Here is a 25,903-nt window from a genome sequence, read left to right on the forward strand (position 1 = left end):
GTCTCTTCTGGAGTTTTTTAAGAAGAGACTGAACAGTCACTTGTCTCAAACGGTCTAGGACTCTCCTGCTTGAACAAGGGGGCCAGACTAGAAGACCTCCAAGGGTCCCATGTATTCTAAAAGTTCAAAGAAGAGCAACTAAAATGATCAAAGGCCTGGAGATTAAACCATATCAAGAACGGCTGCAGGTTTTGGGTCTGACTAGAGAAAAGAAAAATTAGGGAGTGACATGATAGCAGTGAACTTCAGTGAAAGTTCAGTGCTTTTTGTCAGATAATCCACCTGTTTGTCAGGTGATGATAATAAAGATTTACATAACCAGGTACACATTATTGGGAAATGCTTGTGCTTTAACAATATTATGCATATGAATTGTGTTTCCACTCTCTCTGTGCAATTAGGAATGTTTGTACCTGTTTAGTTTCAAAAACATTCTTCATTCCCCTTCTTTTAAAAGACATTTGGAATATCTTTCGGTGTCTGCAGCATTTATAAGTGTTGTTCTCAAGCTGTTCAATTGCTTCCAAGTTTGTTTTTTTTTAATTTGGTAGACCTTTTTGCTAGGATGATCTATCAGTCAATGCAGTACAGTCAGTCATTGTTTCTTTGAGTCCTGCATTTATGATTCCAATATTTGAGGGGCTGCCACAGGGAGGAAGGGGTCAAGCTATTTTCTAAAGCTCCTGTAGGCCAGACAAGGAATAATGGATGGAAACTGAACAAGGAGAGATTCAACCTGGAAATGAGGAAAAACTTTCTGACAGTGAGAACAATTAATTCATGGAACAGAAGTTGCCCTCGGAAGTTGTGGAAGCTTCATCACTTGAGACTTTCAAGAAGAGATTGGACTGCCATTTGTCAGAAATGGTGTAGGGTCTCCCACTTGGGTGGGGGGTTGGACTAGATGACCTATAAGGTCCCTTCCAACTCTGATTATCTATCTGTATCTGTATTTAGTCCTATTATTATAATTATTTTAATTTTTAAACTCTGTAGTGTGATTGTGATGTGGTGTTTAAGGCACTGTGCTGGAGTAGCTTTCAAATTTCATTGTATTCGTGGAATGCAATGACAATAAAGGTATTCTATTTGAGTTCTGGTGAATTTTTATTATTACCCAATGTAGGTGTAGCTTAGATTAAATCAGATTTATGTCTGAGCTGATTTGTTGAATGTTCTGCTTGGGAGTAAGCCTCCTAGATTATTGTGGAATTTTTTAAAGCGATTAAGAACAGGATCAGTGTTTCTTAGTTTAGAGCAGGGTTTTTTTTTTCAAACTTGAAAGGTTTAAGATGTGTGGATTTCAATTCCCAGAATTCCCCAGCTAGCAATTCTGCAATTTGAAATTCACATGGTTTAAAAATTCCCAGCTTTGAAAAGCACTGGATTAGAGAGTTTCTTTCTAAACTTGGTGACTGGTTGTTTTGATAAAAGTGTATTCACTGTTCCTTTTTTCCACATAGAATGATTGTTTTCTTATAAAGGCTGTAAAGTTGTAACTGCTAAAGGTCTAAAGTAAAAATAAACTTTTGCCGGACTTCAATAAACATTTGCTCAAGTCAACCTCCCAATTTATTGCAACCGGTTTTGTATTCTTCCACACACACAATTGCAGATTTCTCTACAATTTTTTCTGTACCAAGTTATCTTTGGCTGATTCTCATTCATCTGTCCGTCTGCGGATTATATACCTAACCTACAATTCAGGTTTTCATTTGAGACCATATTCACTGCTGTGGCTTTTCTAGTGACAGCTCTCTGTACATTTTTATACCACACCTGTAATGGTGTGGTTTTGGTACCTATGTTTATGAGTTTCGCTTTTGGCTGATTATTGTGATGCCTTCTCTATATATTTTGTTTTTATGGCTGTTTAATAGGCAAATTGGATAAGAATATCTCACTAATACAGAAATATTTGTTTTGGTCCCTACCAGATTGCATTTAAGTCTCTGTATCTCTATTGAGTGCTCAGAGAGCAATGAAGTATTGAGGACAGTAAAAAAACAAAGGGATATAAATAAATACTAGTTCCAGAAATACTGATTTCTGAAAAGTATCTCAAGGTGCGATCTTAGAGTGGTGAGGTGGCCTAAAGGTGGATCTCTCACCTCACAATCAGAAGGCTGTGAGTTCAATCCTAGGTAGAGCCAGCTATTTCTCTCTCTGGGCACAATGAGTATATAACTGCTGACAGAACTCCACATTGGCGACCGGAAGGGCATCCGGCCAGGAAACACTCAGCTCCATTCAGTTGCCCAGACTCCCCCACCCCCCCCAAGGGATTATGGCATCATTAAAAGAAGATGATGATCTCAAAGTGCGATCTTATAAAGATTTATTTACCTGTTGAATTGCTTCGAGCTTGCATGCCTCTAATATGCATAGGATGGGACTGCACAATATGAGTATAGTATACGTCTATACAGGTAGTCCTTGACTTATGACCACAACTGAGCCCCCAAATTCTGTCGCTAAGCAAGACATTTGGTGCGTGAGTTTTGTCCCATGTTACAATCTTCTGACAGGCAGAGTCAATGGGGAAGCCAGATTCACTCAACAACCTTGTCGCTAAGTTAACGTATGCAGTGATTCACTTAAGTATGGTAAGGAAGGTCGTAAAACGGGAAATCTCGCTTACCCAAATGTCTTCCTTAGCGATAGAAATTTGCAAACCTCGTGTAACGGGCGTCTCGCTCAGCAACAGGAATTTTGGAGTCAATTTTGGTCGTAAGTTGAGGTTTACCTGTATATCCTCCTTTTTCTTTTTCTCCCATAGGTCCAAAAACTTCTCTGCATGTGTCCGGTGGACATCCATGGGATTTTTCAGCTGGACGAACGCCGCAGAGATGCTGTGATTGCACTGGGAATTTTTCTAATAGAGTCTGACCTGCAGGTACCATTCCCTTTTATTCTCTTAATACATTTAAAATAAAAGATTTACAACCGCCCCCTTCCTCGGGTTCTCCAGGGCACCGGCCAAAAACTCCACATACTGAAATAAAACTATTAAAACACCGTGATATCTCACGTTTGCTAAACTTGTTTAGCCATGTTCACTTGTTTAAAACAGTGTTTCTCAAGCTCAGCGATTTTAAGATGCGAGGAGCTTCATCTCCCAGAATTCCTCCTTCTGGCTGGAGAATTCTGGGAGTTGAAGTCCACACTTCTTATATAGTTGACAAACACTGGCCTGCAACCCAACAAGTCAGACACAGACTCCAGAGAGTAATTAGGACTGCAGAAAAAAACAATGGCTACCAACCTGCCTTCCATGGAGGACCTGTATGCTGCACGAGTCAAAAAGGGGGCTGTGAAAATATCTACAGACCCCTCACATCCTGGACACAAACTATTTCAACTCCTTCCCTCAAAACGCTATAGAGTCCTGCACACCAGAACAACTAGATACAAGGACAGTTTCTTCCCAAACTCGATCCATCTGCTAAACAAATAATTCCCTCAACACTGTCCAAGTATGTACTAAGTTTGCACTACTATTATTTTTAATCTTCTCATCACTCCTTATCACACATCGCCTCCCACTTGCAACTGTATGACTGTAACCTTGTCGCTTGTATCCTTACAATTTATATTGACTGTTTCCTAGTATGATTTGATTACTTATTGAATCCTATGACTATTATTAAGTATTGTACCTGATGATCCTTGACCCTCGACACATGTATCTTTTCTTTTATGTACACTGAGAGCATATGCACTAAAGAGAAATTCCTGTGTGTCCAATCACACTTGGCCAATGAAGAATTCTGTTCTGTTCTATTCTATTCTATTCTATTCTATTCTATTCTATTCTATTCTTTTGTGAGGCCCTTTTCTCTGTTTTTTCTGCTTAAATCCTATCAGCCACGTTGTGCAGATTATTCTGATCGTTTGTGCAATGCATTTGAGCTGGGCTTGGCCTCGTTCTTAGAGTATTGAGATAACATTTTCCTGCTGCATTCTGTTGTTGTTGTGACATTAAAAAAACCAAAACAATTCCTTCTTCCAGCACAAGGATTCACTCATCCCTTATCTTCTCCGGCTACTGAGAGGCCTTCCCAAAGTGCAGTGGATTGAAGAAAGCAATTCGCGAAAAGGCCGAGGTGACTTTTTAAACTGTGTTTGTTTGTTTTTTGAGGTGGGGAAGAGTTTAGCTAGATTTTAGGCTGGGGCATATGTGTCTCAACCTTGGCAACTGTAAGATGTATGGACTTCAACTCTCAAAATTCCGTGTGCTGGCTGGAGAATTCTGGGAGTTGAAGTCCACACCTCTTAAAGTCCCCAAGGTTGAGAAGCATTGGCATAGCCTAGGCCGGGTGTCAGCAACCCGCAGCTCTGGAGCCGCATGCGGCTCTTTGGGCCTTCTGGTGTGGCTCCCTGTTGGGTGATCCCACCACTGGCTGGCCCCGCCCCTTGGCCTCCCCTCCCAATCACTTCTCGCCTGGCCTGAGAAGGTAAAACAAAAAACAGAAATGAGAGGGAGGGAGAGAGAGAGAAAGACCCATTCCCCACAGAAAATACCAGGAGCCACAAAACCTGGGTAGGCATGGTCATATGTGTGTGTGTGTGTGTGTGTGTGTGTATATATGTGTGTGTCATGTGATTGGGTGGGAGTGACGTTGAGTTGGCCACACCCACCCAGGTTTTGTGGCTTCCGTTGTTTTCTTTGGGAAACAGGTCCAAATGGCTCTTGGAGTGCTTAAGGTTGCAGACCCCTGGCCTGGGCTATCTGATGTCAGCTTCTTAAAGCTGGATTTGGGAGGCCAGGCAGTAAGAAAAGGGGTGAAGGTTCAGCACTGTGTTCACTTCCATGACTCACTAATGGGATGGGTGGCAAATAAATTTAATTAATTAATAAACTAAAAAGCTTTCCAAGCCTCCTGCATCTTGGTCTTGGGTGGATCGCTGGCATGCGTTCATCTGGTTAATCGCAATCCTATTCCATTAATTACCACACTTATAGGCACCCTCCCAGTTGCAGAAAATTTCAGCTTCTGTTTGGTGACCTTGCTGTCCGATGTGGCCTACAGAGATGCATCTTTAAGAGAGCAGGTAAGAGCCACAACGCTGGAAATGCAACATGGAGATGGGGACCTACTAACACATGTGGTAGAAATGTGTAAAAGCAAAAAAATATTGGTGGCAAATAAAGGTATGAATGGAAGAGATGGTTAGCCAAAAAATAGAGTTTAGACCAGAAACGTTCCTACTGGGAATTATAGATGAGAAATATAGTAAAGGAACAATATATTTAATGTTACCCATAATGACTGCTGCGAGACTGGTGTATGCCTAAAACTGGAAGAATGAAGATACCCCTATAGAAAGCGAAATAATAAGGAAAATATTAGTCTGTGCAGAGATGGACAGACTAACTCTAGATATTAAGGATAAGGGTGAGACAGTACTATGAAGTCTGGAGTAAAATGGTATCAATGGTTGGACTCGAGGAAAAGAAAAAATTGTTGACGCTTTATAGGAATGAAAGTAAAAATTTTGTAAGTTAAAAAAATGAAATGTAATGGACAAATACGATATGAATATAAATATTACAAGGGGAAAAAGGAGACGAAAAAGAAGCCAGGTTATAAATATCTATATAAATGCAAATAGAAACAAATATGTAACTAGCATTATATTAACAATGTCGGGAAAAAGGGAAAATTAACTGTTACATGTATTTCTGTACTGTAGTATGTATGGCCAAAATGACGGCCAACAAAAATCACATTGTGTTCAACTATTTTTAATGTTTACTTAATAAAAATTTAAATTAAAAAAAAAAAGAGGGGGCAGGTAAGAGTGGCCATATGCAATTCAACACATTGACCGTTAACTGATTTTTTTCCCTGTCATTTTAAAGTCCCAAAGGTCTTCCATGGTTTTCTTTGAAGACAGCTAAACTCTCTTTTTGCAAGAATGCTTTCAACTGTTGGCAATCAGGTGCTTAGAAACAGAAGGAGATAATTTAATGGCAGCTCTGGCTTTATCTTCATTTCAACCTTCTGGCACAACGCTACTACTTCATTCTGTAGCCTTACATTACTGTTAGTATTTTGGTTAGTTTATGTTACCCTCTATTGTTAACAGCCTGGAGTTACAATATGAAACGCGTTTAACGTAATGTTAACTCTGCCCCTAGATTTTTATTTTGAATTGTCGCCCTTTACCGTTACAGGTTTTGGAGCCAATTTTACAAGTGCTGCAAGTTCTCTTGGGAATGTGTCAGTCTCCACAGATCCAGGACAAAGGTAAACAAGATACGTTTCCGATGTCATATTGCTCCTTGTAACAACAAATGTTAAATTCAGCTCCGCTTTCTCCCACTGTTTTCATCCGCAAAAGACTGTAGTACAGTTAATCCTTGACTTAACAGCCAGGAATGAGCTCCAAATTTCCATTGCTAAGCAAGACCGTTGTTAAACGAGCCACGCAACCATTTTACGACCTCTTTTGTCGTGGTTCTTAAGCGAATCACCACAGTTGCTAAGTGACTCGTGTCATTAAGCAAAGCTGGCTTCCCCATTTACTCTGCTTAATATGGTGATTGCGTGACACACACGTGCCCAGTGCAACCGTCACAAGTACATGCCAGTTGCCAAGCGTCCGAATTTTGATCACGTCTCCGCGGATGCTGCAACAGCCATTAGTATGAAAAACTATCACAAGTTACTTTTTTTTTTAAAGTGCCGCTGTCACTTCAAACAGCCATTAAACAAACGATTGTAAGTCAAGGGGACTATCTGTCGTTTGTGAGAGTCTGTGGTGACTTCGTACAATCCCTAAGTGATGGGTCATAAGTCAAGGACTACCCGTAGGGTTTTTAGAAAGCAGATGAGGAGGTGATCAGGAAAATCATAGCATGTGCTGAGATGGACAGATTAATGTTAATTAGAAGAGAAAAAGAAGACTCAGAATACTATTTGACATGGAATAGATTTTACGAGTGGTTAAAAACAAGGGTAGAAGTTAGAGGAAGGAAAACAAGGAACAGTCTTATCAAAAACAGGGGATGGTATACAACTATAATTGGTATAAGTACTAAAAATATGAATGAACTAAACCAGGGGTCCCCAAACTTGGCAACTTTAAGACTTGTGGACTTCAACTCCCATGGAGAATTCTGGGAAGTGGAATATCCCGAGCATTTGGTCACTACAGCCACTCAGAAGAGGCTCTGCTGTCCAAGCTTTTCCCCAAAGTGACCCCGTATTCCCGCTGGGCCTCCAGCGAGCTGGACGGGATTTGGAGGCATTCCTTCAACGACTTCCGCTCAAGTTGCCAAGTTTGGAGATCTCTGAGCTAAACTCAAAGAATGGGAATTGTACTGTATGGAAACTATGATAGTATTGTTAGACTTCTTAATTTACAGTATGTGTTATTATATTATTATTATTAGTAGTAAATGGGACAATATTTTTTACAGTATTAGCTACATTTTTTGTGTTTTTATAACTAATACACTCGGTCAAAACGCTGTATTCAAAAAATGTTTATGAATAAAATCTAAAAAAAAAAGAGTTTTTAGAAAGCTAACGTAGCAACTGCTGGTTGGAAGAAACATTCTACTGCAGGGGGTCCACAACCACCCAGGCCACGGACCGACCCCGACCCCCCAGCATGCCAGAAACTGGGCCGTGCAAACAGTCTCATCCATGGGGTAGAGGCAGCACACGAAACCATGCTCCCTCTGGTCCACGGAAAAACCCTTCTCCACGAAACCGGTCTCTTGTGCCCCAAAGTTTGGGGACCGCCATTTTATCGGATGAGGTCGATAAACTCCCAACTTCTTGTTTTCCAGAATATTTGTGCAAATACGCCCTGCCTTGCCTAATCGGAATATCCCGGGCGTTTGGTCGCTACAGCCACTCAGAAGAGGCTCTGCTGTCCAAGCTTTTCCCCAAAGTGACCCCGCATTCCCGCCGGGCCTCCAGCGAGCTAGACGGGATTCGGAGGCGTTCCTTCAACGACTTCCGCTCTATTCTTCCCAACTCCCTGCTGACTGTCTGCCAAGAAGGATCTTTAAAGAGGAAAACAAGCAGCGTTTCCAGCATCTCACAGGTTCGGTTGCCTTTAGAATGAAATCTACTTGTATCCCCACCATGTCTTGAACTCCACGCTCACTTTGACACCGACCAGATGTTGTGCCTACTGGCCGGATGCCCCTCCTGTTGCCAATGTGGAGTTTTGTTCAGCGGATATATTCTCATTGTGCCCAGAGAGAGAAATATCTGCCCCTACCTAGGATTGAACTCACAGCCTCACGATTGTGAGGTGAGAATCCCACAATCGGGAGGCTGTGAGTTCTAGGCCACCGCACCACTCTACAAAAATAGTGGTCCTGAGGATGAGGATGAGAAGTAACTCTGCCCGGAGCAATTAAGTGGTTAATGTACCAGGCAAGAAACTGGGAGTCTGTGAGTTCTAGTTCCGCCTTAGGCATGAAAGCTGGCTGGGTGACTTTGGGCCAATTACCAGGAGATTAGGAGTTCTAGTCCCACCTTAGCATGAAAGCCGGCTGGGCGACTTTCAGTCAATCACCAGGAGACGGTGAGTTCTAGTCCCGCCTTATCTGTGAAAGGCAGCTGGGTGACTTTGGGCCAATCACCAGGAGACGGTGAGTTCTAGTTCTACCTTAGACATGAAAACTGGCTGGGTGATTTTGAGCCAATCACCAGGAGAGGGTGAATTCTAGTCCCTCCTTAGCCACAAAAGCTATGTTCCTTTAACTCTTATCTAGCACCAATTTAGTGCTGGCCTTTAGTTGACTAGATTCTTACGTACTGCAGAGGCACGAGCAATAAATTAGCTGAACTGGAAATTAATGTGAGGCCCCGATTCTTCAAGCCCGAAAGATGCTTGGATTTCAAAAGACCACCAACCAAGGGGAAATGAGAGGCAGTGGCCCTTCTTTGAAATATTTTAGTTATCGTCTTAATTTTTCCCACCCAGCTAGTAGGACAGAGCAAAGCCCAGCCCCGTTGGATGGTATTTCATACCCGTCTCTCCATCTCAGGTCAGTCCTGATCGCGGGATCCCTCCGCCTGGTTCTCCGGGAGGAACGGCTATACAGTATTTTGAAGGTATTTCCTTTTTCTTTTGCAAAAAAACAGAATCAGCTAATTCATGTAGAATATAATATATGAAAATGTTGTCCCCAAGTTGCGTTCTTTGCCAACTTGGCTCCTTCTCCGGTCACTGGATATTCTCATTTTGTGCCACTAATGCAAGGAGTCCTTGGGGCTCTCTAACCTTGGTTTTCTTACAGACGTTTCATGACCCAACTAGGTGACATCATCCGTGTTAAAGGGAGTGCGGTGTGCAGAGAGGAGGAGAAGGGGAGGATCGAGAAAGAGGAAGAGAACTGTGGGGTCCTTGGTGCTCTCTCAGTTTGGTTGTTTTTCTTGCACAAGTTTCATCACCCAAACTAGATAACATCAGTAATCTGATAATGAGCACTGATGATGTTACTTGGTTTAGCCTTCATTGTCTAGTTGAGTATTGAAACATCTGCAAGAAAACACCAAGAACCTCACAGCCGTCTTCCTCTTCTTTTCCTCCTCCTCCTCCTCCTCCTCCTCCTCCTCCTCCTCCACAAATCCCACTCCCTTCTAGCACTGATGATGTTATCTAGTTGGATCATGAAACGACTGCAAGAAAACCACCAAACTCAGAGAGCACCACGGACCCCTCATTTCAACCCTGAGCTACAAATATTCTCCTTTTTTTTGCAACTACTGATGTGCTGGCCAACTTCCTACAGTGGCCAGCAAGAATTTGTTATGTTACCCATCCTGCATTCCCCACCCATGCTAAGCCATGATCCCCTGGTCATGCAAACACGTCTGCAGTCAGCAACCTCCTGAAATCCTCAAGTGAAAGCCAGTAGGTGCGAGTTCTGTCAGTGCTACGGTTTTCTTGCACTCTTAAGGAATCTAATGAAGCGTGTCACTTAGGGGTCTTCAAACTTGACAGCTTGAAGACTTGTGGACTTCAACTCCCAGAACTCCTCCTCCAGTCATGTTAGCTCAGGAATTCTGGGAGTTGAAGTCCGCAAGTCTTAAAGCTGCCATGTTTTGTTGGCTGTTGTCAGAAGTCTAAACAGGGGTCTTCAAACTTGACAGCTTTAAGACTTGTGGACTTCAACTATCAGAATTCCTCCTCCACTCGTGTTAGTTCAGGAATTCTGGGAGTTGAAGTCCACAAGTCTTAAACTTGCCAAGTTGGAAGACCCCTGGTGTAACCTCTTGGACTTTGGTTAAACGATCGGCTTTGAGAGTGAATGCGTCCTGTTTTCTGAAAACATGAGAATAAATAAAATACTTGATTGTGCCGAGATGGACAGACTGACAAGGAAACTAAAAGAGAAAGAAGAGTCTGAGTTCTATGAGGTTTGGGAAATGTTATATATATATATATATATAGGGTTAGGTAAGAGAAACAAGGTTTGATATGGAGAAGAATTGTAAATATTGTATTTAAGTATATAAGTAACGCTTGACACAGAACTGTTAAAATGTAAATTTTCATATGCATTTTGAAAATAAATAAAATCATTTTTTTAAAAAATATTAATTAAAAAAAAAGAGAGAGTGAACGCGTCCTTTGCTTCCTTCTCTCCGTTTTGTCTCCGTGGGCGACAAAAGAGGTTGGTTACCATTTTTCTTCTTCCCTTCTTTAATAAGCAGGTTCCTACCTGCCAGATGGAAGCGCAGTCGATCCCGAATATTATTTCTCTACCATCAGCTCCAGTTTCTCTGTTTCGCCCCTCTTTAATGGGATTAGTAACAAGGAGTTTAACATTCCGCTAGAAATGCTTCGCCAGTTGTTGAACATGGTAAGTGGGCCGCCCCTGGGAGTTATTTATCCCTGGTAGGGTAAAGGTCTGTGGAAATTCTCAGTCCTCCGGGTCATGGTTGTCCCAAAGGTGTTTTTTTGTTTTTTTTTTCAGGAGACAACTGGACTTTCTCGTTTTTTCTTGCGAAGACGTTTCGCTTCTCATCCAAGAAGCTTCTTGTTCTCTGACTGGGATAGTGGGGAATGGGAGGATTTATGCTCCTTGCAGACAGCGAGGAGTCCGTTGAGGCCACTTGGAGGTTTGTCTGTGTCCTCAGGGTCGCCTGAGTGGTGCAAATGGATGTGGAGCCTTCTTGGAACTGCTGGAAAGGATTGTGTTGTGGAGCTGTGGCTTCTGCAGGATGTTGTTCATTTTCCCTGTGTCCCTTCATTGTTGAACACAGGCACAGGCTGTTTGGGATGAGTTTATATTCAAGAAGGCTCCACCCCCATTTGCACGACTCGGGTGACAGATAAACTTCCAAGTGGCCTCAACGACTCTCTAAAAGGATGCAAATCACCAGCTGTCTGCAAGGAGTATCTATCCTTCCATCCCCCTCCATCCAGTCAGAAGGCTGCATTTGCACTACTCAGGTGACCCTGAGGACACAGACACACCTCCAAGTGGCCTCAACGACCCTCTAAAAGGATGCAAATGACCAGCTGTCTGCAAGGGGTATAAATCCTTCCCTTCCCCACCATCTTCAGTCAGAGCTGAAGAAGCTTCTTGGATGAGAAACGAAATATCTTCAAAAGAAAAAAAAACAAGAACATCCAGCTGCCTCCTGAAAAACGCACCTTTGGGACAGTGTAGCATAAAGTTCTCTACAGCCAGAAAATATTTAAAAACGAGGACTTGCAAAAGCTATTAACTCTTTCCTGTTAGCTACCAAATTGTTAGAATTTGTGGGTAAGGATTACTGATTTATTACAAATGACTGCTTGTAATTTCCAGGGCTAAAAGTGTCCTTGAAACTTTAATCAAAGATCTGCAATTGGGACCAGAATGTCCATTAGCTAACCAGAGCAGTTGCTAAGCGCGTTGCAGCCGATTTTGCAATCCTTTTTGGGGGGGGCAGGGTTGTTAAGCAAATCACTGCATTCATTAAGTGAATCATGCTGTTGTTAAGTGAATCTGGCTTTCCCCCTTGTTTTTCCCGTGTCGGAAGCCTGCTGGGAAGGTTGCGAATGGAGGTCATGTGATATTCTTAACCACGCCCTTTTCCGACAAATCAAACACAATGCAAAAAGAACAGAAACCTTTTGCAAAATGCTTTTGCAAAATAATTAGCTGTGATAAGCACAAGCCTTGCCAAACTGCGAGACTTGCTGAAAGATAACAAGAAATAAGAAATAATTTGCAATACAAGAATCTTCAAATACAAACTCAGGATACTGGAATGTCAACGAGGCTGGAGTTTCAAAACGTCTTTGCCTTCTGCAAAGAATGTTTGTTTCACAGCTGGCTTTTATCTTCTTGAGGGAGGGGCCATTACCTTGCAGCCTCACTCCCGAGTCGCCCGTGCTGTTGCAACTGCTCTGTCCTATGAGCAATCCTGCGCGTATGTGTACTTGGCACGGGCTCCTCGGGAACCACCTCATTGCTGCTGCCAGCCCCCACAATCTCTGAAGGCAGCAGTCCACTTCCTATTGTTCCTGGCCCCTCATCTGAGTCCTCACTCTCCTCAGCCATCCGCACCTGCTGCCGGCTAACCACAACACGTGACCCCGGGGATGGTACAACAGCCATAGTCTCAAGTCACTTTTTCCCAGTGTCTTCGTAAGTTTGAACAGTCGCTAAACAAATGGTTATAAGTCAAGGAATACCTATAACAGGCTCACCTACACAATCCACGTCATGCTCAAAATGTTTTGCAAACGTTTGGATTTTATACGCATATATCTTTCTTTTCAACCGTAGGTCAAGCAAATAGTTGGGGACTCTGTTCTCAAAAACCTGGATGCAGTGGCAACTGAAGTTATCGAGGTACGTTTATTTTTGAAAATACTTCGTAGCTCGGGTTTTAGAAGCTGCCAGTGGTTTTGCTCTTCAAGGTTGTTTCATTTTAGCTTCAGGACATTTTGTGACCAGACTAGGTAAGGATGTCCTTGTCCTGTTCCTCCTTAGCTTATATATATCTAGTATGTGGTCACTTGATTGTGGGATTGGTTGTTTGTTTGGAGCTATATTTAAATTCTGAGCAGCTGATTGGTTCTCTGGTTGGATTAATCATCCAAATACTCTGGTTTCTTACACAGTCATGTGCTGGATCAAAGTCAACAGGCTGGTTAATTGCTCGTTTGGGAGACTTGTCCTTTCATATATATATTTTTTTAAAAAAGGAATCGCCACCGTGCAAATCCGATGCTTTAAAAGTTTGCTCTTGAATTGATCCATTTCTATTAAATGCCTTACAGGCCAATCCGCACGTTGAGCTCTTCTACAAGATGTTCAGCGACTCTCTGTACGTTGCTCAATTCAAGATGCTGAGAGACACCCTGTACCATATGAAAGGTAGGACGATTGCGTTGAGAAGACGAAGAAACTTCCATTGGATCATTGGCCACGAAGAGGCACTAATAAGCTTTTGACTTCCTGGTGATTTAGAAGAGTAAAAATAGAATAAGAATAATAAGAATGGAATGGAATGGAATAAGGAATGGAATGGAAAGGAATGGAATGGAATAAGGAATAGAATGGAATGGAATGGAATGGAATGGAGTGGAATGGAATGGAATGGAATGGAATGGAGTAGAGTAGAGTAGGGTAGGGTAGGATAGGATAGGATAGAATAGAAAATATGCATTGGAATGGAATAGGATAGGATAGGATAGAAAGAGAAGGAGAAGGAGGAGAGAAGTAGAAGCAAAATGAATAGAACAGAACAGGAGGAAGAGGGGAACGGGAAGAGGAAGAAGAGGGAGAAGGTCATCTAGTCCAACCCCCTGATCAGGCAGGAAACCCTATACCATTTCAGACAAATGGTTATCCAGTCTCTTCTTAAAAACTTCCAGTGTTGGAGCATTTTTAATTTCTGAATGCAAGCCATTCCATTGATTAATTGTTCTAGCTATCAGGAAATTTCTCCTTAGTTCTAGGTTGTTTCTCTCCTTGATTAGTTTCCACCCATTGCTTCTTCTCCTGCCTTCAGGTGCTTTGGAGAATAGCTTGACTCCCTCTTCTTTGGGGCAGCCCCTCAGATATTGGAAGACTGCTATCATGTCACCCCTAGTCCTTCTTTTCATCAAACTAGACATACCCAGTTCCTTCAAGTATTCTTTATATGTTTTAGCCTCCAGTCCCCTAATCATCTTGGTTGCTCTTCTCTGCCCTCTTTCCAGAGTCTCAATGATCTTTTTTACATCGTGGTGGCCAAAAATTGCATGGGTTTTCACGAAATAGCTAAGCCATTTTCCTACTGAATATTCCCAGAGTCCCAGAGAATATTCCCCTGTTGCTTCTCTGTAGAAAACTGAGTGGTTCTGTATGAAGAACGTTTGTCAAAGGGGAATAAAAGATATTTCTGGTTCTGAAAGAAGGGCCAATTAGTTTTAGGATGCAGCATTTTCCCTCAACCTGAGGCCTTTTTGCTGAACCATCACTGTATGTCCAGACATGGTTTTTGTCAGAATTCTACTTACCTATTTATTTATTTTTTTGTCTGTTCCATCTCTTAGAACTTCCCAACTCTTTTGTGAAAGAAATTCACGATTTCGTGCTGGAACAATTCAACACTAGCCAGCCGGAACTTCAGAAGCTCCTTCACGAAGTCGATAAATTGCACAACGAGCTGAATCCGCTGAAATTGCGTTGCCAGGCGAACGCCGCCTGTGTGGACCTCATGGTTTGGGCTGTGAAAGATGAGCAAGGTGAGTCTTATAGGCAGGTAGTCCTCGCCTTACGACCACAACGGAGCCCAGGAGTTAAGTTGCTAAGTGAGACCGTGGTTAAGTGAGTTTTGCCCCGTTCGATGACTTTCGGCCACCTGTACAGGTAGCCCTCAACTTACAACATTTCGTTTAGTGACCATTCGAAGTTACAACGGCAATGAAAAAAGACTGTTTTTTGCACTTGTAAAGCATGATTTTTCATCTAGTGACTGTCGCTGGTCATGACTGTCCCTGAAAAGGCCTACCTTGATTGCACGGGTTTTGCACTTCAAGGTGTGCCCGAGCGCACCTGTCTCTGTTTAGCTTTTGGGTTCCGTCTGAGTTTGCATCTCTTCCCACGAGACATTTCCTCAAACAAGAGTTTTTCTCTTGCAAACCAGGGGCAGAAAACCTGTGCATCCGGTTGTCCGAAAAGTTGCAGTCCAAGACCTCCAGCAAAGTGATCATCGCCCATTTGCCTCTTCTGATCTGCTGCTTACAGGTGTGGTGGAATGCAGTCTGGATTCCCAGGGGGGAGGGGCGGCTTCCCAGGAGGCAAAGTGGCAGTGGAGCTCCGTTTTCACCAGCAGAGGCACCGCGGGCTGGTCCTTTGTTGTTTCCAAGGCAGCCCTGCAGGCCAGGTCTAAGCACCCTGTGGACCGACTCCAGCTCCCGGGCCTTGGGTTTAACACCCCTGGGTTAGAGCCAGGATCGTGTGGCCTTTCTTCCACGTGTAATGTTCCGAAACTTTCTTTTTATCCCCCCACAGGGTCTCGGCCGCTTGTGCGAGAGGTTCCCCGTGGTGGTTCACTCGGTCAATCCGTCTTTGCGGGATTTCCTTGTGATCCCCTCTCCAGTCCTGGTGAAATTGTACAAATATCACAGCCAGTACCAAACAGGTATTCTTGGTTTGTTTTCTCGCTCATCCGTCCAGTCAACAAAAGACACACCGAAACAGGCGGCTGCCTGATACAAGGTTTTAATGTGAAACTGGCACGAATGAGCACAAAGTTTTGAATAGTCAGACACAGGACCCTCGTGCGAGTCCTCCCCAGGCTCCCAGACTAATCCCCATTCTTCTCCACTGTCCGATTCCGCTGCCATGTGCACAGGCTGCCGGCAAAGCACAACACCTTCTAACACCACCGGTCGGCCGTTGACGAGAGCAACCGATGCGCAGGAACGGGCGGCCATGGCTATCCCCTAAACTGGCAATCCGGCCAGGGCTGGACATACTTATTTGATGCCCTCTGCAACCTTTGTCCAATTCATGTTTTCACTTTCTGTTGCGTCTTCCTGATCCATTAAGCCGCCCAATTGATTTTTCTTTTGAGGGTGGAGGTTTCATTCTCCTGAGTTTGTTGGGCCGGTTTTCAAACATTTTCTTATCAGGCTAAGTGACATCTTCAGCGGTGTTTAGAGGGGGGTAGGGTGTCAGCAGGTTGGATAAAAATTGATGATTTTTTTTTAATCTAAAAAATTGGATTTTTTTTTCTTTAATTTAAATCGGATTTGGGGGGGATTTTTATCAAATTTATTTTAATACTAAAACGCTTTTGGAGTAGGAAAATCTCACCAAGCAACCCTCTCCGTTTCTTTTCCTCTTAGGTACCAATGACATCAAGATCAGCATAACCAACGAGCACGCCGAGTCCACGCTGAGCGTAATGTCGGGCAAGAAAAACGAGGCCTCCATGTACGAACAGCTCCGGGACGTCGCAATCGATAACATCTGCAGGTAGGTTTTTACCTGAGGTGTGCAAAGAGGTTGGTTCTCTCGGCAGGTGGAAAAGCCACCCTGGGTTCTTAGCAAACGGCAGATTTTGCCAACTCCATTGCGGTCGTAACTGGAGGACTATCACAAAGGTGCTTTTTTCCCAAGGGGCAACTGGAGTGTCTTGTTTGGTTTTTTTTCTTTGAAGACATTTCACTCAGTGGAATTCTACCGGTTTGGCCCGGTTCTATAGAACTGGTAGCTCTGAAGAGCAGTTGACACCTAACTGGTTCAATCTGAAGATGGTCTTTTCTTCGGTTGGGCCCTCCCACCTGCCGGGCTCTAGGCTGTCCTTTATTCTTTTATTTTCTGGGTGTTACCCTAAAAGAGGACCTGACCTGGGGTGCCCACATTGCAGCCCTGGTCAAAAGGGCCACAGAGATTATACTACCTGAGGCTTCTCAGAAAAGAACAACTCAATGGAAAACTGCTAGTGACCTTCTACCGCTGCACCAGAGAGGGTATCTTAACTTATTGCACCTCTGTATGGTTTGCCAATTGCACAGTAGCAGATAGGAAAGCACTCCAGAGGGTTAAGGTCATTGCCCCTCAGAGGATCATGGGTTGCCCTCTCCCCTCTTTGGAAGAGCTTTATGGCTCCCGCTGCCTTAAGAAAGTTCAGAACATCCTCAAAGATCCATCTCATCCTGGGAATCCTTTTTTTGAACTATTACCATCTGGCAGACGGTACAGGATAATTAAAAATAAGGACAAATAGGCTGAAAAACAGCTTCTATCCCAGGGCAATAACTCTTTTGAATTCTGCTGTATAGTGCAATATTAATACAATATCAAGGGTTTTTAATTCAATGTATAGAATGTGAAGGATGTGTGTTTGTGTTTTATTTTCATGGTCATGATGTGCACCGAAGATGGTGTTCGATTTTGTTGTACGAGGTGCCATGACAATAAAAGTAAACTAAACTAAACTATTCTCACCTTAGTTGCTTTGCGCGGCGCGTCAGCAAGAAATGGTCATTGCTTGCAGGAGAAGTTGTTCTGCAAGTACTGTGCACACAACGCGCAGCTCACCGATCCGGTTGCTATGCCGGCAGGATCCCACCCCTGTTTTCGCTCCTCAGCCAAGAAGCTCTGACTGGAATGATGGGGAGAAGGGAAGGAAGCTTCTTGGATGAGAGGCAAAACGTCTTCAAAAGAAAAGGAAAAAAGGATACAAGTCATAAAATAGCAGTTGTCGCAGGCAATAGCAATGAATCGAATTCAAGTGTCCTCCCCCCCTTCTCCTAATGGAGTGGCAGTATCACTTTTAGGGATCTGACAAGGGCGGCATGCGGTGGCCCCATGGTGCATTTTGGCTGGCAGGGGGCTGCAGGAAGTGACCGTCCCGTCTTCTCCCCCCCCCTTCGCCAGCCCGCAGAGGAGAACCACAATGCTGTTCTGACCCTCAAAAAAATCCAGTTTGACCACCCCTGTTCTAGTCAAATTATATATCTTGCAGGTGTTTGAAAGCCGGGCTGACCATCGATCCCGTCATCGTTGAAGCCTTCTTAGCCAGTTTATCAAACCGTCTCTACATCTCCCAAGAAAGTGACAAGTAAGTGACTTAAATGCTACAGAGTGATCATGCAGAGTTGGGAAGGGGGCTTAGAGATCTTCTAGTCCAACCCTCCCTGCTCGAGCAGGAGATCTCTACTTCCTTCCCCGAGGCCTGGTTTGGGGGGGTTGTAGTCTCTTTCCTTTAAAAGGCCTAAAATCAGCCGGTTTTAGCGCAGATCCTTTGACAGTCTGGAATTTGGTGTTTTCCACGAGATAGTTCCGCAACCTAAAAGGCTTTTTACGATTGTCCTTCCGGTCAAAGGAGGGCATGGACGTACGTATGGGCATCTGAGGATGTCAAAAATGCATCAGTCTGGCAATAAAATGTTCCATTTTCTTTTCCCCGTGCTGTTCCGCAGCAATTGAGCAGATTCCAGAAGTAAATTATCTGAAGTGGAAGCAGTTTGAGATGTTCTAGGGAGTCCTGGACCTGAAACCAACCCGTTTTATCCACAGTACCAGGTGCAAAACATCTCAGGCTGCTTTTGTTTCCAGAAAGTGAAGTCTTCCCTGAATTGGCATGGTCCGGGAGGACATTCAGCGTGATCCAGAAGAAAATGGAAGGGAATATCTCTGGAATATTCCATTGCTAGGTGAATAATTTTTTCACAGATGTTTCATTACCCAAATTAGGTAACATCATCAGTGTTGCACTGATGATGTTACCTAGTTTGGGTAACAAAACATCTGCAAGAAAACAACCAAGCTGAGAGAACACCAAGGACCCTTCGTCCTCTCTATCACTCATATCTAGCACTGATGATGTTACCTAGTTGGGTAATAAAACGTCTGCAAGCAAATGATGAAATTCAGAGAGCACTAAGGACCCTATAGTTGTTGTTGTCGTCCTCTTCCTCCTCTCTTCAAACTCCAATCCCTTCTAGCGCTGATGAAGTTACCTAGTAGGGTCATGAAACGTCTGCAAGAAAACAACCGCGCTCAGAAAGCATCAAAGACCCCTCAACTCTGAGTTACAAATAGTCTCCTTTATTGGTAATTTTTTCACATTCATACGCATGCATTTTTTTTAAAAAAAATGTGTTGTTTTCTTTAAGGGAAGCCCACCTCATTCCAGACCACACAATCCGTGCACTGGGCCACATAGCAGTGGCTCTGAGGGACACCCCCAAAGTGATGGAACCCATTCTCCAGATTTTGCAGCAGAAGTTCTGCCAGCCACCGTCTCCTCTTGACGTGCTCATCATTGACCAGCTGGGCTGTTTAGTTATCACCGGAAATGTAAGGATGTGTCAATTGCCTGGGAAGCTGTCAATTCCAACTGTCATTCTGGGTAATTGACTGTCAGTATCCGCTGAAGGCTGATCAGCTCCCTGTTGACGGTTGCTTTATTTATCTTTAGTTGGTATTTGTGGTGGAATATAGTCTGGAGTCCCAGGAGGCAGAATGTAGGCAGAATCTGGGGGCGGAGTCAAAAGAGGAATCAGCCTGGAATCCCTACGTAGCCACAAGCGAAATAACTTGCCTTGAATTCCACTGACCCTTATCTGGTGCCAAGCTAGTGTTAACCCTTAGTTGAGGAGATTCTTATGCATTGGTAGAATTACCATGTTTTTCCAAAAATAAGACCCTTTCTCTCTATATATATAGCTTGGAAGTTTCTGCATAAAATATAGCTTCCAAGGCTGACACTGCCTCCTATTAGTCTAATGAGTGTTGTGTCTCTCGCCTCCTCTTACTAATCGAGAATTTAGCTAGAGGGCTGTCATTGCAGGGGGAGATTTGGTGAGCGTTTTAACTCTTGTGCAGGTTCTTCCTCCTCTCCTGCCTTCTCCTTCCCTCCAACTTTGCCAAAGTGGCATTTTGGTCTACCCAAAGCCTTTGACCCCCCATGTGCCAAGTTGGGATTACTCTAAAAGCAAGCTGGGCTCAACTGACTTTTTACATCTAGGAACAGCTTGCAAAGATTCTGCTAAGTCTCACTTCTCAAGAGGACATCTTGGGACCTAAAACTTCCTCCATTTCCTTTGAAGCTTCTAGACATCTTTTATGAGATCGTGTTAGATTCGTTTTCCCGTTAATGGTGTCAGGGTTAATTGTTTTCATTTCTTTTGATTGTTTGTACCCAAGGTTATTGTTCCCCCCTGCTAATTTGGGTTTTGTTTCCTTATTTCCAGCAATATATTTACCAGGAGGTGTGGAATTTGTTTCAGCAGATCAGCGTGAAAGCAAGCTCCATTGTATACTCTGCGACTAAAGACTATAAAGATCACGGATACAGGTAACTTAATTTTTTTTTTTTTGCTGTACTCCTGCAATATGTTTTTTTTAATTACTAGTTGATGTGAACGTTTGTAGATTTTTGCCATGTCATTATTTTAATCTAGAAAGGAGTGGTGCGGTGGTCTAGAGGTGGAACTCTCACCTCACAGTGAGGAGGCTGTGAGTTCAATCCTAGGTAGAGGCAGATATTTCTCTCTCTGGGCACCATGAGAATCTATCTGCTGAACAAAACTCCACACTGGCAAAAGGAAGGGCATCCGGCCAGTAAAACACTCTGCTAGCTTCATTCAGTTGCCCAGACTCCACCCCTCAAGGGATTATGGGGTTGTTAAAAGAAGAGGGTGATTATATTAATCTAGGAACTGATGCTTCACACGACAGTCAAAACGTCTATCCAGATTTTTTTGATCAGGGTGTTAGATCTGGTGCCACCTGGATTTATTCTATTTTATTTATGCTTGCGATGGCTCAGTGGTTAAAGATGCTGAGCTTGTCAGCTAGAAAGCTGAAAGCCCAGGTTTAAAACCCAAGCACCATGGGACAGGATGAGTTCCCGTTCCTTGCCCCAGTTTCTGTCCGCTAAGCAGTCCGAAATTTTTTGTTTATATAAAGCACCATACAGAAAAAACAAAGAGCACAGTCACCATGTGCTTTACTGCTCAACCATATAACCATAACAGGAAACAGGAAACTCTACTTAGAACAAAAGAGCATAGAGTATATACCATAGATCCAAACTTGTAAATATTGCCCTCAACTGACTCAATACTGTTGTAGTTGTTGCATAGAAATTCATTCCAACAATGAATTCCAATATCAATAGGTACCATTTCAATGAGAAGGTAACAGCGTTTTGTGTACCTTTGGCATGTAGCCATGCTGGCCACGTGACCACAGAAAATGTCTTCGGACAAAGCTGGCTCCCTTGTCTAAGAAACAGAGATAAGCACTGCCTCCTAGTTGGACACAACTGGACAGGAGAAACTCTTTACCGTTACCTGTATTTAGTTATTAAATTTCAATGCCACCCATCTCACCTGGAGTCCTGTTTTTCAAGGCTTTTCAGAGGAGATTCAAACTCCCTTTCATAATCTTGCCCAGCTTTGAACACGAGAAAAAAAATAAATGAAACATTTCATCAGAAAGTTGATGCTTCTGGTTTTTCTCTTCTTTTTTCCTCTTCTTTTTTTCCACCCCTCTTCTGCCCTTCCTCCTCCCTTCTCATCAGACACTGTTCCTTAGCTGTTATTAATGCCCTGGCTAACATAGCTGCAAATATACAGGATGAACACCTTGTGGACGAGCTGCTGATGAATTTGTTGGAACTTTTTGTGCAGCTGGGGCTGGAAGGAAAAAGGGCCAGCGAGCGGGCCAGCGAGAAAGGGCCCGCACTGAAGGTAGGCTACAATCAATCTTCAGAATGGAAGTCTGTCCCTATTTATTATATAAAGCATATTATTTATCAATTGCATTATAGCTGCCCATCTCCAGGCAAGACACAGAGTCGAGAAACGAAAAAAATAACCCCCAAAATATTTAAAATAATTAAAGCCAACTATTAAAATTTCAATGGAGTTAAAATGAAACAAAGAGCAAGTTTGGTCTGGTAGTTAAGGTGTTGGCTTAGGGACTAGAAGACTGGGAGTTCTAGTCCCGCCTTAGCTATGAAAACCAGTTGGGCGTGAAGGTTCAATTTACTATAGGGCCTGGGATGCCTGGGACGAGTGGTTTAGAAATAAAAAGAAAATAAAATGGCAGTTAGGAAAAGAATGAGGGAATATGTAAATGTACCGTGGAGAAGATTGATGTGTAAGGATAAAAGATGTTGATTTATAGCAAGAGTAAGATGTAATGGTAAAGGAATAAGTAAATACATATACTGAAAAATGTAAGGAGATAACAAAAGATGTCTTGATGTTGATAACGATGTATAAAGTTTATTTTATGTTTTTTAAAATTTGAAAACTTAAATAAAATTTATTTATGAAAAGAAAACCAGTTGGGTGACTTTGGGTCAATCACCACTGGGAGATGGTGAATTCTAGTCCCACCTTAGGCATGAAAGTGGTTGGGTGACTTTGAGCCTATCACCAGGATACTGGGAGTTCAAGTCCTGGCTTAGTTGTGAAAGCTGGCTGGGTGAGTTTGGACCAATCACTAGGAGATGGTGAGTTCTAATCCCACTTAGGCACGAAAGCCAATCACCAGGAGAGTGGGAGTTAGAGTGGTGTGGTGGCTGAGAGGTGGAGCTCTCGCCTCACAATCAGAAGGCTGTGAGTTCAATCCTAGGTAGAGGCAGATATTCCGGGCACACTGAGAATGTATCTGCTGAACAAAACTCCGCATTGGCAATAGGAAGGGCACCCGGCCATTAAAACATCTGGCTAGCTCCATTCAGTTGCCCAGGGATTATGGGGGACATTAATTGGTCTCAATTGATCTCCATTGTCTTTCACAGGCCTCCAGCAGTGCAGGCAACCTCGGAGTGCTGATCCCTGTTATTGCTGTGGTGAGTGTTCACTTCCTGTCCCGTGACAGTGCACGGTTTTAAGCTGAACCAGAAGCATTGTAGGAAATGTGGAGAAAGTTCTGGGTTTTGGTGTGTGTGCTCTGCTAGAAGTTAGAAGGTCATTGACCACTTGTTTGAAAGTCTACGGAGAACCTTAGTCATCCAGATCGTGGCTGTCCCGAAAGTGCTTTTCAAAAGGCAACTTCCTTTGTTTTTTATTTTGTTTTCCCTGGAAAATGTTTTGCTTCTCAGAACCGTCTTCAATTCTTGAAGAAGCGTCTCAGATGAGAAGCGAAACGTCTTCAAAGTATAACAAGGAAGTCCAGTTGCCTCTTGAAAAAGCACCTTTGGGATGATTTTCAAGGGGAAAAAAGCACCTTTGGCACATCTACTTGAACGTTTCAGTTATTCAGGTTGGATAAGGCTGCAATAAATGCTAACCAAAGCAGCTTAGCCTGGCATGTCTTAAGAAAATCCCTCATTTTCTGCAGAAGCTGGGAGAAAAAAACATTGAAAGTTTATTCAGTGTGACCATTAGAACACCAGGTGCAGCATTTTTGGACACCTTGGTGAGCGATACGAAAAAAATATATGCAGGAGTGCTGTTTAAAGAAACTTTTCCAGATTATATGTTAACAGCTGCAAGGTTTATCAGAAGGGTACTCCGAGACCCTGATGTGTAAACATACTTTTTTGTTTTTAAGTCTGGATTTCTCAAAACAATATTTTCCACTGCATGTGCCTGAAGGGCAAAAGTCATGCTTGCACGAGTTAAAATAGGTTTATCTTTCATTGCTGTTCTTTAAAAAAAAAAACACCGTATTTGAGAGGCTGCTGCAAACAGAAAGGGGTCGATTTATTTTCCCAAGCACCAGAGGGCAGGACAAGAAGCAATGAGTGGAAATTAATCCAGGAGAGAAGCAACCTGGAATTTAAAGTTCCTAACAAATGAGGACAATTAACCAGTGGAAAGGCTTGCCTTCAGAAGTTGTAGACCAAGGGTCTTCAAACTTGGCAAAGTTTAAGACTTGTGGACTTCAACGCCCAGAATTCCTGAGCTAACATGACTGGAAGAGGAGGAATTATGGGCGTTGAAGTCCACAAGTCTTAAAGCTGCCAATTTGAAGACCCCTGATGTAGATGCTTCATCACTGGAGGTCTTTAAGTTTGAAGAGACTGGACAGCCACCCATCTGCAATGGTATAAGGCTGTGATGGTGAGCCTGTGGCATGCATGCCAGAGGTGGCACGCAATGCTCTCTCTCTGGGCACAGACTTACGACTGCGATGGAGCATTTCTGCAGGACGCTCCGTTTTCTTGTTGATTCCTTCCAATGAAAGGGAAAAAAACACATCTTTTTGTTTTGTTTTGTTCTTAATTTGGTTGTTATTTAACTTCCAATAAATTAAAGCCTTTTTCTAGTGCCCCATGAGAGCTTTCCCTCCCACTCAAGAACTGTGATTTTTACCCCAAGGGCTTCCAACTACATTGCAGGGGGTCCTCCACTTACAACAGTTCATTTAGTGACCATTCAAAGTTACAAGATCCCTGTAAAAAGTGACTTACAACCGTTTTTCATACTTAGCACCATTGCAGCCTTCCCCACGGAATCAAAATTCAGACGCTTGGCAACTGACTGGTGTTTATGACGGTTGCAGCCTCCCTGAATCACGTGGTCCTCTTTTTACAACCTCCTGAAGGGAGGGGAATCCAGGTTCACTTAACAACCCTGTTACTAACTTAACTGTGGTGATTCACTTAACCAACTTGGCAAGTCGTTAAATGGGGCAAAACTCACTTAACCAATTTCCCACTTAGCAACATCAATTTTGTGCTCGGTTATGGTTGTACGTTAAGGATTACCTGTACTTCAAAGTGATGTTTGATCAGACAGGCTCTGATCTGTTTTTGTTTCCCCAACTGCTTGTCACTCAGTAAATACCCTCCTGGGTACTGACAGAAGTTAATGGTTACATTAAGGGCCTGCAAAGCAAATATTTAGCTTTCTTGCAAAATTTGCGATGCTCGTGAGTCCTCGGTTGCGATTGTGTTTTCCGTCTTCTCTTCCTTTTAAAACTTGGTGGTAGGACTTCATGACTGGTTAAAAGGACAGTTTGATATACAGGAATATCTCTGATTGTATCCCTCTATTGATGTAATTTAGGATTGCATTAACTTTTTTGGTGTGCAGCAGCAGCCCAAAAAGCTAATGTAGTCCTAAATTGCATTAACAGAGGGATATAATCAAGATCAAGGGAAGTATTAATATCACGCTATAAAGCCTTAGTAAGACCACACCTAGAGTATTGCATCCAGTTTTGGTCACCACACTATAAAAAAAGATGTTGAGACTCTAGAAAGAGGGCAGAGAAGAGCAACCAGGACGATTAGGGGACTGGAGGCTAAAACACATGAAGAACGGTTACAGGAACTGGGCTTGGCTAGTCTAGTGAAGAGAAGGACTAGGGGAGACAGGAGAGCAGTCTTCCAATATCTGAGGAGCTGCCCCAGCGAGGAGAGGATCAAGCTGTTTTCCAAAGCACCCAAAGGCCAGATATGGAACAATGGATGGAAACTGAACAAGGAGAGATTCAACCTGGAAATAAGGAGGAATTTTTCTGACAGTGAGAACAATCAACCGATGGAACAGAAGTTGCCCTCGGAAGTTGTGGGAGCGTCATCCCTGGCAGGCTTTCAAGAAGAGATTGGACTGCCATTCGTCAGAAATGGTGTAGGGTCTCCCACTTGGGCGTGGGGTTGGACTAGATGACCTACAAGGTCCCTTCCAACTCTGATTATCTGTTATCACTGTTGAATTGTCAACGAGCATATTAACAGCCATGGATCAACTAGTAAGCGTTTATAAAAAAGGGAAGGAATGCAGGATTGTGTTGGAGAAATAACATTCCAGCAGGCCACAAAATATTAGCTTGGAACAATTGCAGAAATAAATAATGCAGGATGGCTAATCACAGATTTTATCATTTAGATTCTGCGAGAGGAGAGTATTTTTAGCTCAGTGAGGGGTTGCTGGTGCTTTCTGAGTTGGGATGTTTTCTTGCAGGTATTTTGTTACCCCTAACTAGGCAACGTTACCAGTAGCAAACTCCACG

At 43.1% G+C, this 25,903-nt stretch overlaps 1 protein-coding gene across 2 annotated transcripts in view; it reads left to right on the forward strand.

Annotated features, from left to right (window-relative positions):
- The window catches only part of PI4KA (phosphatidylinositol 4-kinase alpha), a 69,907-nt gene that overhangs the window by 674 nt on the left and 43,330 nt on the right, over positions 1–25,903 (forward strand). Inside the window, exons 2-19 of one of the 2 annotated variants that reach the window (XM_087913334.1) lie at positions 2,780–2,896; positions 4,013–4,106; positions 4,967–5,055; positions 6,182–6,254; positions 7,805–8,064; positions 9,020–9,086; positions 10,692–10,840; positions 12,761–12,826; positions 13,258–13,354; positions 14,518–14,709; positions 15,111–15,211; positions 15,479–15,608; positions 16,318–16,447; positions 17,943–18,038; positions 19,096–19,279; positions 20,176–20,279; positions 21,510–21,678; positions 22,740–22,790. In XM_087913334.1, the coding sequence (XP_087769460.1) occupies positions 2,780–2,896; positions 4,013–4,106; positions 4,967–5,055; positions 6,182–6,254; positions 7,805–8,064; positions 9,020–9,086; positions 10,692–10,840; positions 12,761–12,826; positions 13,258–13,354; positions 14,518–14,709; positions 15,111–15,211; positions 15,479–15,608; positions 16,318–16,447; positions 17,943–18,038; positions 19,096–19,279; positions 20,176–20,279; positions 21,510–21,678; positions 22,740–22,790 (2,169 nt within the window). Of the gene's footprint in view, positions 1–2,779; positions 2,897–4,012; positions 4,107–4,966; positions 5,056–6,181; positions 6,255–7,804; positions 8,065–9,019; positions 9,087–10,688; positions 10,841–12,760; positions 12,827–13,257; positions 13,355–14,517; positions 14,710–15,110; positions 15,212–15,478; positions 15,609–16,317; positions 16,448–17,942; positions 18,039–19,095; positions 19,280–20,175; positions 20,280–21,509; positions 21,679–22,739; positions 22,791–25,903 lie in introns of both variants that reach the window. The other variant, XM_087913333.1, reaches the window with a different exon arrangement.

Source organism: Pseudonaja textilis, chromosome 15 (assembly GCF_049901715.1).
Source record: "Pseudonaja textilis isolate UNSWEBS1 chromosome 15, rPseTex1.2, whole genome shotgun sequence".
Taxonomy (NCBI): Eukaryota; Metazoa; Chordata; class Lepidosauria; order Squamata; family Elapidae; genus Pseudonaja; species Pseudonaja textilis.